General features: G+C 45.8%; 1 protein-coding gene across 3 annotated transcripts in view; it reads left to right on the top strand.

The window, feature by feature from the left end:
• Positions 1-12,625, top strand: part of nr1i2 (nuclear receptor subfamily 1, group I, member 2) — a 95,621-nt gene that overhangs the window by 63,618 nt on the left and 19,378 nt on the right. For all 3 annotated transcript variants that reach the window (XM_060930416.1, XM_060930415.1, XM_060930417.1), the window contains exons 5-6: positions 6,674-6,951; positions 9,769-9,914. In XM_060930416.1, coding sequence (XP_060786399.1) covers positions 6,674-6,951; positions 9,769-9,914 — 424 coding nt within the window. The remainder of the gene's footprint in view (positions 1-6,673; positions 6,952-9,768; positions 9,915-12,625) is intronic.

The following is a 12,625-nucleotide window of genomic DNA, read 5'->3' as shown; positions in this document are numbered from 1 at the left end:
GGCTCCGATGACCTTGCAGAACCCGTGCCACACTCGGGAGGAGAACTGGGGCCCTCGGTCTGAGACGATGTCCTGTGGAAGACCAAAGACTCGGAAGACATGATTAAACAAAAGTTTCGCAGTTTCAAGAGCAGAGGGGAGTTTGCACAGTGGTATGAAGCGGCAGGCCTTGGAGAATCTGTCAACTAAGACCAAAATGACCGTGTTACCTTGTGACTCAGGGAGACCCGTGATAAAGTCGACTGCCACGTGGGACCAGGGACGCCGGGGAATGGTCAGAGGATGCAGGAGACCCTGGGGACGCTGTCGTGGGTTCTTGGTTCTGGTGCAAACCTCACAGGACAGGACAAATGACCTTACTTCCTTCTCCATGTTAGGCCACCAGAAGCGTCTTTTCAGGAAGTCCAGGGTCCTCCGAGCTCCCGGGTGGGCGGTGAGAGGGGAAGAGTGACCCCACTGGAGAACCTTGGCCCGGGCTTGATGTGGGACGTACAAGAGGCCTGGTGGCCCCGTCCCAGGACCGGGGTCCTGGCGTTGGGTTCGTCGGACAGCCTCCTCAATACCCCAGCGGACAGGGGCCACAATCCGGGACACAGGGATAATAGGCCCGACTTCATTCTCCCTGTTAGTGGCAGAGAACAGTCTGGACAGTGCGTCAGGTTTGGTGTTCTTGGAGCCGGGGCGGTATGAGAGGGTGAAGTCAAACCGACTGAAAAACAGGGCCCACCTAGCCTGTCGAGGGTTCAGTCTCTTGGCTTGCTGGAGGTACTCCAGGTTCTTGTGGTCAGTCCAAACCAGGAATGGATGTTGTGCTCCCTCCAGCCAGTGCCTCCACTCCTCAAGGGCCAGTTTGACCGCTAGCAGTTCTCGATCCCCCACATCGTACCGGGACTCAGCAGGACTCAGGCGGTGGGAGAAGTAAGCGCAGGGGTGCAGCTTTCCTTCCGAACGTTGAGAGAGCACCGCGCCGACACCACTGTCCGAGGCGTCCACCTCCACGATGAATGGTTGGGAGGTGTCCGGGAGAACCAGAATGGGTGCCGTGCAGAAGCGGTCCTTGAGGTCTTTGAACGCCTTTTCTGCCTGAGGAGACCAGCCATAAGATCCACCTGTCCCTTTGGTGAGGTCAGACATGGGTGCTGCCACAGAACTGAAGTTCCTGATGAACTTGCGGTAGAAGTTAGCGAATCCTAAGAACCGCTGAACCTCCTTAACGGACTTGGGAGTAGGCCAATCCCGGACGGCCAGGGTCTTGGCAGGGTCCATTTGGAGTTGGCCTGTCCGTACAATAAATCCCAGAAAGGAGACCTCGGGAACATGAAATTCGCATTTCTGGGCCTTGGCGAACAGATTGTTCTGTAGCAGCCTCTGGAGAACCTGGCGGACATGGTGGCGGTGCTCCTGCACGGTCTTGGAAAAGATAAGGATGTCGTCGAGGTAGACAAAAACGTATAGGTTAATCATGTCCCTTAAGACGTCGTTGATTAGGGCCTGAAAAACAGCTGGTGCGTTGGTGAGTCCGAAGGGCATCACCTGGTATTCGTAGTGCCCAGACGGGGTGTTAAAGGCAGTCTTCCACTCGTCTCCCTGTCGGATACGGATGAGGTGGTATGCGTTCCGTAGGTCCAACTTGGTGAAGACGGTGGCGCCTTGGAGCAGGTCGAAAGCTGTGGACATCAGCGGAAGGGGATATCGGTTGCGCACAGTGATCTTATTCAGGCCCCTGTAATCAATACATGGTCGGAGCCCCCCATCCTTCTTGCCGACAAAGAAGAAGCCGGCTCCAGCAGGTGAAGTGGAGGGTCGAATAAACCCAGAGACCAGGGCATCTTTGAGGTATTCCTCCATGGCCTTGCGTTCTGGCTGAGAGAGTGAAAACAGTCTGCCACGAGGAGGGGTAGTCCCAGGGAGCAAGTCGATGGCACAGTCGTAGGCCCGGTGCGGAGGAAGAACGGCGGCCCTGCTCTTGCTGAATACCTCCTTGAGATCCCAGTACTCTGTGGGAACTTGAGATAACTCGGTGAGATCAGGGGGCTCGGCAGGAGACACAGGAGAGCTAGAGAGCAGACAAGAGGCATGGCATGCAGGGCCCCATTCCACAACCTGGCTTGTTACCCAGTCTATGCGAGGGTTGTGGCGAGTAAGCCAAGGAAGGCCTAGAATAACTGGGAACTCAGGTGAAGGAATCAGGTGCAGGGATATTTCTTCCTTGTGACCTTGAGACTGGAGGAAAACAGGAGAAGTAACTTGGGTGACTCTTCCATCACCTAACGCTTGGCCATCGAGGGCAGACACAGACAGTGGGACTTCAAGAGGTGCAGTCGGAATATTGATGCTTTGGGCGAAGTGAATATCCATAAAGTTCCCAGCCGCCCCTGAGTCTATCAAAGCTTGACAAGAGTGGACAGACTCACCCCAGGAGATGGAGACCGGGATGTAGATTCCTTGGCCAGGGAGTCCAGGAGAGAGGGTAGGCCCCGTCACAACCCTCCCTCGGCTGGACGGGGCGGTCCTTTTCCCAAGAGTTCGGGACATGATGCTCGGAAGTGACCAGGCTTGCCACAGTAGATGCAGCACTTGTCCCTCCTTCTGCGCTCCCTCTCAGATGCGGAGAGGCGAGTACGACCCACTTGCATGGGTTCTGGACAGTCACTGAAGGAGGTAGACGGTCTCCAGGTAGAGGTAGGGAGGCTGGGGGGGCTCAAGGCTTGGTGGCGTTCTCTCATCCTGTTGTCCAGACGAATAGCATGTGAGATGAGGGTTTCGAGGTCACTTGGGCATCCAATAGAGGCCAGACCGTCCTTGATGGGGTCAGACAGACCATGGTGGAAGGCTGACACCAGGGCAGTCTCGTTCCATCCACTTACTGCTGCGAGTGTTCGGAACGAGATGGCGTAATCTGCGACGCTTCCTCCTTGCCGGATGGACATGAGCTTTCGGGCTGCGTCGGTACTGATGTCTGCCTGATCGAAGACCCGAAGCATCTCTTCAGAAAACAGCTGGAAATCAAAGCACTCAGGTCCCTGTCTTTGCCAGATAGCAGTAGCCCAGGCTCGCGCCTTACCAGCTAATAAGGTGATCACAAAGGCAATCTTGCGGCGATCCGTAGTGTAGGTGGTAGGCTGAAGCTCAAAGGTGAGTTGACACTGGGTAAGGAACTCTCGGCACTCACTGTGCTTGCCGTCATACCTCTGTGGTGCAGGAAGGCTGGGTTCGCGAGGTGAAGAAGGCAGCATTGCAGGAGGCACTGGAGCAGGAGTGGGAGCTGGATCAGGAGCAGGAACTGGATCAGGAGCAGGAGATGCAGGCAGAGATGTCAGCTGTGCCAGGGTTTTCCCAATTTGCTGAAGCAGTTCCTCGTGGCGAGCGAGGGCCTCACGTTGGCTGGTGAGCGTACGTCCATGAGCGTCCATGGTCGCTCCGAAGCGTGTCAAAGCTGCCATAATTCCCTGAAGGTTGGCCGGGTAGACAGTTGAAGCAGCCTCTGCTGAGTCGGTCATGACGGAGTCTTTCTGTTAGGGTTTTGCTGGGATTCGAACCTGGTTCGTTGGTGTGATAATCCAGCAAACCCCCACTAGGCCACCAGGGGGATGACTCAAATGCAGAGGCGTGAGGCGGAAGTAGAAAAAGAATCAAAAGGTTTATTTAAACTATGTACACTATATACAATCCAGGGCAAAACAAAAAAACAAAAACAAAGAGTATAATTCAAAAAGAAAAAGGCAAAAATGCAAAAGCTCAGAAGATCCACAAAACACAGTACAAAGGAAACTGGAGATAAACATAACAGCACAAAGACTCCGTGACAAGAGGACTGAACTCAGGGGTATAAATACACAAACTAATTAAGGACACAGGTGAAGATAATTAGGCAATTAACACAAACACAAAACACAGGAACAGTGGCGGCCTCTAGAGGCCAAAATAAACACGACATGAAAAGGAAATAACAGCGGCCTCTAGAGGCCAAAACAGTCCTAGTCCTAACATCAGCCCTGTGATGACCTGGCGACTTGTCCAGGGTGTACCCCGCCTTTCGCCCGTAGTCAGCTGGGATAGGCTCCAGCTTGCCTGCGACCCTGTAGAACAGGATAAAGCGGCTAGAGATAATGAGATGAGATGTTATTTGTCGTTCTTACATGATCATTGTCCATGAATGAGCATTAATCTTGGAAAGTCATCCAGGCATGATCATGAAATGCTGTTTTAAAGGACCCCGTTCTGACTCCCAGAAACACTGGACATCCGAGCATTATAATAGATAATAATTTTGTGTTAAGATCTTTCTAGAATCACAGAGAGCATAGATGTCTTTTTGTTTGTTTGTTGATCATTTAGCAGCTCGACAAGATGCGATCAGATTAAGCCTCTGCGCTCCGTAGCACCGGCTCGCTCTGCTCAGGAAAGAGTTTTTTCTGCACAGTCACAGCATGCAAAAAAATTGTTCATCTCACGCAGGTGTACTCGAATTACTCACTCATTCAGAAAACCAGACTAAGACTCCACCTTCCATTCACAAATACTGACCACACCCTCAATGCCTTAGTAATAAACGCCAGAGTTTCTTGCTTTGTTTCAAAACACTTTTTTTTTTCCCCCAGACTTTTATTCAGTCGCACTACACAAGAAGGTTCCACAGAACATCTGGTTGAGTTGTATAAAGATGACTTCCTTTTTTATCAGCCCTGTGTTTTTTTTTTTCTTATTTAGTGTTTTCCCACGCTTCCAGGGTATAGGTCTTCCAAATAAGAAAACAGATATAGATAATACCATCGTGTTACAACCCTAAGTCAATGTCTAACCAGCAGTGGTGAACGGTTACTATTCGAGCAGCGTGGAAGAAGAGTCTGGAGACAGAAATCTTAGTTCCTCGGTCATTAGCCTGTGCTACTTGTTCCCGATAGATAGTACTGGCTTGACCACTTTATTAACATTTGCTAGCACGACTGATGGACGCTACACTGGCTGGAAGGTGACTTCACTGCTGTGCCAACTCGCGGATAAGCTCACGCTGGCCTTCGAGAAGGCCAAGAGTGATCAATTTTTGGTCTCTCCCACTATAAATCAAAATCTGATTGGTGAATTCATCTGTCACTTCCTACATAAACATACCGTAGACCGCCATGGCCTTCTGTCTAGAGACAAACAAAATCTCATTGCATAACTCGATTTTAATGTTTTCAGGACAGTAACCCTTTCATTTCTGAAGCACGTTTGATTGAGGCCGAATTAGAAGAGAATAATTATAATGAAATTATGAAAGAATGACAAATAGAACATTTGAAATGCTGATATGATTGGGCTTCTCTGAAGGCATACGCTACGTTCACACTGCAAGGCTTAATGCTCAATTCCGATTTTTTTGTGAAATCCGATTTTTTTGTGAGGTCGTTTACATTAACAAATATATGCGACTTGTATGTGATCCTCAGTATGAACGAAAAGCGACCTAAAAGTGTTCCGCATGCGCACTGCAGGATACGACGACGTCACACGCAGTGAGCATGGCCAGTGTTTACGGAAGTAAAGCCGCCCGGTTGCAGTATGACTCATCCAATCTAGCTTGAATAGCTGCATCCCCCCAAATGGAAATCAGCTCCCTAACCTCTGTGTCCTTCCATTGAGAAGATTCAGAACCTTCACAGCCCGAAGCGTCCCTCGCATTGATGTCATGCGCAGGAGCGCAGATACGTTTTTTGAACTGGGGGGGACAAAGCTGCCAGCAAACCAACCCCAACCCCGATATGCCTGTCAAACTTCTTGTGGGTTACCATAGCAACCAAGCTCGAGCTCGCAACCTGTGCAGTCTGCGCAGCTCAACCAACCGAATATCAGTCTTTGTTTTGTTTTATGTGAGTTGTTGCAACTATGTATACACTGCCGTGCACCTCAATAAACCGAATGGTAATTAGTCTTTTGATTTTTCCGTGAGGTTTGCCTTATGCAAAGAAAGACAGCATAGACGTTTTTTCCTCCCTATAAGTGGGGGGGGACCGAGCGAGGTGAATTTAAATCTGGGTGGGACGAGTCCCACCCTCTATCTGCGCCCGTGATTATGCGCCATGTTGCTGTAACTTTTTTTGAGAGACCCGCCGCCTACTTCAGCGCAGAATAGTGACGTTTGTGGCTTGTTGATGACATGTAAGTCGGATGAATGCGACCTGGCGGTTCAGACTGAAGTCGCATATGAAAAGAGCGGATAGGAATCGGAATTAGGACCACATATCCAAACGGCCTGGGTCGGATTTGAAAAAATCGGATCTGTGTCGTTCATATTGTCAATAAAAGATCGGATACAGGTCACATATGGGCGAAAAGATCGGATTTGAGTCACTTCAGCCTGCAGTGTGAACGTAGCCTTAGAAGACCCTAACAGTTCGCCTCTGCTGAACAGGAACTTCAGAATTCATCCTGAAAAGACACATGGGAAATATCTGTCCGTGACCTTTCCACAGTGTTGTGTGGAGGGGTTTTTGGTTTTTTTGTATAGACACTGTTCCTCTGTGTTTGTTTGTTGTCAGCTTTCTTCGTTGTGCTTCTGGTTGGTAAACATGAATTAGTTTTTCTCTTTACAACAGTTAGTCAGGGATCAGCAAGAATGGACTGGAAATGTGAGAGAATTCAAGATACTAGTGCACTGTATATTTATTACATGGTTGTGTGTGGTCCACAGCCCCCTGACTGTGAAGCTGAGCACACCCAGCAGCCTTCGCTAAGCCACCAGTTTTCTCCTGAGGCGGAAGGAAAGGAAGAGGTAGACGACACCATGGAGAACATCGAGAGGGATGGCTCTGCTTTTGGCAGCACAGACTGTGAACTGCAAACTGAGGAATCAGAAAACAAGAGTCAACAAGAAAAAATCAAGTTCACTAACCTCCCTCACATCACAGACCTGAGCACCTACATGATCCAGAAGGTCATCAGCTACGCCAAGCTCATCAAAGCTTTCAGGTACACGATTAGTTTCCCATCAGAGATACCTAGTATTTAATGGTATTTTTCAATATTGACTTGTGATATCCGCTAGGGACGTTGTGTTTTGATATCCAGCAATGTCACAAATGTCTGTGGCTGAGAGTCCGCAGTTTGTTTTTTTTAGGAGAGGGGGAAAAATTTTCTTCTATTGATGCTTGTCAGGCATGACTAATTGTTAGGTAATTTATAGAACAACAACTTTATTTATCTCGCACACACCCAGAGCTACAGCGCCCGGTGAGCAGTCGGGGGTTCGGTGCCTTGCTCAAGGCCGTCCCATGTTAACTTAACCGCACTTGGACTGCGGGGGAAACCCACACAGACACGGGGAGAATATGCAAACTCCACACGGAAAGGCCCCATCGGCCACTGGGCTTGAACCCAGAACCTTCTTGCTGTGAGGCGACCGTGCTAACCACTACGTCACCATGCCACCCCAGTTGTGGAATAGATTTTTATCATTTACTGTTTGATCTCAAACACATTAAGGTAGCAAGAAACTCGTCCACTCATTAACTTTTGACGAGGCACAGCTGTTAATTGAAAAGCGTTCCAGGTGACGACCTCATGAAGCTGGTTAAGAGAATGTCAATAGTGTGGAAAAGTGTCATCAAGGTAAACTCTGGCTACTTTGAAGAATCCAAAATATGAAACTTTTTTTTTTTTTTGGTTTACTGCATTAATACCAATACATTTTCCAGATGTTATTTCATAGTTTTGATGTCTTCAGGGTTGTTCTACATTGTAGAACATGCAGAAAAACCTATGAATGAGTAGAGTAGGGGTGTATAAACTTTTAACTGGTACTGTATATCAAGATACTTTAAGATGCACTTTAAAAGGTACAATTGGTAATGTTTAAACGTTTCTACACCTGTAACAATCATATAATTTCAGAGATCCGATAGAAAAATCTTAATCCAAAATATCCTGAAATAGATCTCACTCGAGCAGCGATGACAATTATCAACACCTTAACGATCTTTTGGCCGTTGCAAAAGTAGAAAAGACTTTCAATATGTAAATCGTGCATGAATAATTACTCAAACTTCCACTGGGGAGAAAAAAAAAAAAGTTGATTCCCAATTACTTAGCGTATCAGATCACTTCACACCGTTCCACAATTATTTATTAAAAAAAAAAAATGTATGTGGTATTAACAAAAGTTTTATTTAAAATTTGTTTTACATAGACTTGTATTTAGTTCAAAATATATTTTTATATAAATATATGGATGTCGGTGTTTACGTAAATGAGGAAGTAATTCGAATGTTTGTAAACAAATGAACTGATAATGTGATCCACGAAAATATTTAGAAAGTGGAACAAAAAGATTTGATGCACGTTAAATATTTCGTTCATCATTTCTTGTCGTTTACCAATAAACGTCAACAGGAAATCGAGATTGTAACCGCATGAAAACCCAGGTCAAAGGTCGCATGTCATTCCTCAAACCAAAATATAAAATGTCTGCTGATATTGTAATATGTGGTAGATATTTACAACAAACTACAAAAAAAAATTCTGAACGGAATTGAAAAATCTGCATATTTCAAGCATGTAATGTTTTTTATATGTTAAGAATTTAATTCTGCTCTAATTGTATTTACTGCAATCGGATTCCAAATACTCTATAAACATTCCATTCTGTTATGAATTAGAAAAAAATATTCTAAATCGCAGCACTTTTATTTTTTTAAAGTACTTCATCTACTTCAACAATGTGACACAAAGATCAATCCCACAGGGTGTCGATAATGGTGGACACCGGTGAAAGTGATCACTATTATCGACACCTCACATGACTCTCAAACGCGCGTTTAGACACAAAATGGCGGCTGTCAAATGAAAGAGTAAGAAACAAAGTAGGTTTTGACAAGTAGATCATGAAATATCAGTGAATTTGATCAGTAAAAACATGTCCATGAGCTTTCCACTGTGCTCACCTGCGATGATAACGTCCAGGTTTTCCGAAAAATTGCTGATTGTGTTAAATTCCATCTCCGGTAACGAACTGTGTCATCAGACGACAAGATCAAAGGGTGGGGTGGGGGGGGGTTCTTCTGGTTGATTAATTAACCAATAATAACTGTTGGAACTGAAAGTCACCTTTGTAAAATTGTTTTTTATTGGTCAATCTGAAAAGGTGTCGATAATTGTAGCCGCCGCTCTAGTTTATATATTTGACATTTTACCTTTTGTTCATTGGCGCTTAAACCACGACACACACAGAATGTCATTTTTATGTCTGATTTTGTGGCTCACACCAACATTATCATTTAGCTCCACCCCCCACCCCCTTTGAATTTGTTCTAATGTATATAATTTGCAAAAATTACTTTTACAAAACTGCTTTTGTGAATTAGTCGTAGGTTTTTAACACAATCACAAGAACGTTCATCAATAATTATCCAAAACTTGTTAACATTTGTAAACAAAAAGGCTGCCACAGGCCAGTCTGTTCGTGTGGTAGAGCTTCCACAGCAATAGCTTTTGTTCAGTAAGACATACAGCAAAGTTTCTTTTTATATCCCATTCACTGGCAAAAAAAACAAAACCCAACCCTCCAGTTCTGTTGTATAACTTTGAAAGCTGACGTATCTGAATTAGACATTTTAAATAATGGCCAGTGACGATACTGTATCTGTATTATCTCACAAATACTATGGGACTTGAATCCTAATGATCACCACTTAGATCTGGTGTTTGTATGAATGTTTTGTTTTCTATCCAGTTCCTTAAGATGCATTGTCATTCTATAAAAGGACGTGCATTTGTGTGTTTTGTTTGCAGAGCTCTGAAAATAGAGGATCAGATCGCATTGCTGAAAGGTTCTGCGTTCGAGATTGTCCTCATACGCTTCAACATGCTATTTAATGAAAAGACGGGGATTTGGGAATGTGGCTCGCTGAAGTACTGCATGAATGATGCTCACCGTGGTGAGTTGGGCAGTGTACGGTCAGCCTTTTGAAAACCTAGCTTGGGATCTTTCATTGCTGATGATTACCCTATGAACCTGAGCCTATTTTCAGGGTAATTTCACTACCTTTACTTTTAAACTCTGATCTTTGACATAAAAGGGATTAGCCCTACATGCTGTAGCATTCCTACCCCAAGAACAGTCTAGGCTATCCAGATCTTCCATCATTTGATATGATGGTACATTTGATATGATGGTACATGTTTTATATTAATGTTTTTACATGAATCTCATTATAAAATGCAGGCAGTAGAGATATCTTTTCATAATTGTGTTAAGCCTCGGTCACAACCGGCCGTACGTGCTCCTACGGCCGGTCTACGTGCAAAAAACGCAAGAAACGCACAGAGGGCGCACGTGTGACGTGCTGATTTTCGAGCCGTAGACTGGCCACAGACCGGCCGCAGAGGTTCTTTGTCATGTCAAACAAACTCTACGGGCGCTTACGTATTTTTCAGGTTGCAAGACAAACTTATGGCCAACGCGCGTCTTTCTCCATGAACAAAAAAACCGCAGCGATTTGGGAAACACCAAAAATCGCACGTCCGGTTGTGACCTAGGCTTTAGAGAGGTTGTCTGGAATGTCTGAGCCATGATGGTGGGAAACTCCGTGACTTAGTGTGCAAGAATGTTCTTACACTAATCAGTCATAACATTTAAACCTTTGACAGATGAAGTGAATAACATTTGATTATCTTGAAACAATGGCATCTGTCAAGGGGTGAGACAGATTAGGCAGAAAGTGAACAGCCAGTTCTCGAAGTTGATGTGTTGGATAGTGTTGTAGTCAGGACCACCTAAAGGCCCGGTCCCACTGCACTTACGGATGCAAAGAGGATGTAAAACGTAAAAAAAATCTTTGCCATCCGTTGGAAAACGCTATGCATCCGTTGTGTACTCATTGCATACGTGCTTCATACGCTCTATCCATCGAGCATCCGTCCACTGTGATTTCATCCGCGCAAAAAGTTTTGAGCTGCACAAAACTTTTAGAACGGATGAACTTTCCGCCGTGTACGATGTAAATCCGCGACATATACGAGCAACAAACGTTCTATGTCCGTTATCATCCGTTAAACGTCTGCTGTATCCTCTCTGCATCCTCTGGGCATCCTCGCAACTCACATCCGCTGCAGCTGAAAACGGAAAGAGGGAGGAAAGATAAGATACATGAAACGTCTATTCATCGTTAGTAGCACGGAAATAGAAAGGATGTAAGCGTATGCATCTCGTATATAAAGTATTCAAAACGGACAAAGCGTTTATATCTGGGATGTATCTCGTATATTTAGGATGTCTGGAGTATGTCTAGAGTATGTAGAAGGACACCTAGCGGACAATCGAGATTTTGTATAAAAAGGGGGAGAAAATCGTCTAGTAGTAGAGATGTATCGATGTAGCCGCCAGCACGTCTTTCCGCTTTATGCTGACGGCGTGCGTGCTGCATCCCTTTATATCCGCGGAGCAGACGCAATTCATACCCTGCGCAGTGAACGGTCTGCATCCGATATACATCCGCGCAACATCCCCTTTGTTTCCGTTAGGCGTACGTGATGCATCCCCTTCATCCGCTATGCGTCCGCTTCTCAGTTATCACCGGTAACCCCTTCGGAGCTGTCATCCACTTCCATCCGCTTTCATCCGCTAGGCTTCCTATGAATATGCGTTTAACATCCCCGCTATATACTACCCACGTCCGTTCTTTTCCGTTCTGTTTTCGCCAATTTTCGCCAATTTTGTCCATTTCTGGAGCGGATGAAAATGGATAGAGCCACCCCCGAAATTTTGCTCGTCCGCTGTGTCCTTTTTGCATACGTTTTGTGTCCATCGGCCAGTGGGACCGGGCCTTAAACCGAGATCAAATACACCCCTTCATGGCAACAGTATTCCCCAAAGGCAGTGTCCTCCTTCACGAGGACAATACACCCTGCCACACTGCAAAAATTAAGAGGTACATGGGAAATGGTTTGAGGAAAGGATTCAAGGTGTTGACCTGGCCTCCAATTTCCACAGATCTCAAGCTGATCAAGTATCTGTGGGATGTATTGGATAAACAAGTCTGATCCATGGAGGCCCCACCTTGCAACTTATAGGACTTGAAGGATCTGATGCTCATGTATTGGTGCCAGATATCACAACACACCTTCAGAGGTCTTGGAGTCCATGCCTCGATGGGTCAGAGCTGTTTTGGCAGGACAAGGGGGACCTATGCAATACTAGGCAGGTGGTTTTAACATTTTGGCTGATCGGTGTAGTGCCTAATGGAAAAAGGTGATCTGTGGTACATCGTCAAGTGATACAGACTTCATGACTTATTCAGTCGAGAAGCAGGTGTGAGAAAGTGGGTGAAGAAATTGGTAAACTTTGTAGAAGCATGATCTGTGTTCATAACATGATTACTTCAGTATGTACAAATGTTACTTGGATCATTAGAAAGCTATGAGCCAGTTCCGCTATTTTGTGATGTGTGTTTCAAGCATGCAAGCAAGTCCACCTCTAAATGGCTCAAAAGAAATAAAATTACAGTTTTGGAGTGGCCTCGTCAAAGTCCTGACACTTGAATCCAATTGAGATGCCTTAAACAGGCAGTTCATGCTCGAAAACCCTCCAGCGTGGCGGAATTGAAGCAAGTTTGCAAAGAAGAGAGGGCAAAAATTCCTCCACAGTGAT

Source organism: Neoarius graeffei, chromosome 9 (assembly GCF_027579695.1).
Source record: "Neoarius graeffei isolate fNeoGra1 chromosome 9, fNeoGra1.pri, whole genome shotgun sequence".
In the NCBI taxonomy this organism is placed as follows: Eukaryota; Metazoa; Chordata; class Actinopteri; order Siluriformes; family Ariidae; genus Neoarius; species Neoarius graeffei.
Note: the sequence above shows the minus strand (reverse complement) of the source record. Positions and strands in the feature narration are given on the sequence as shown.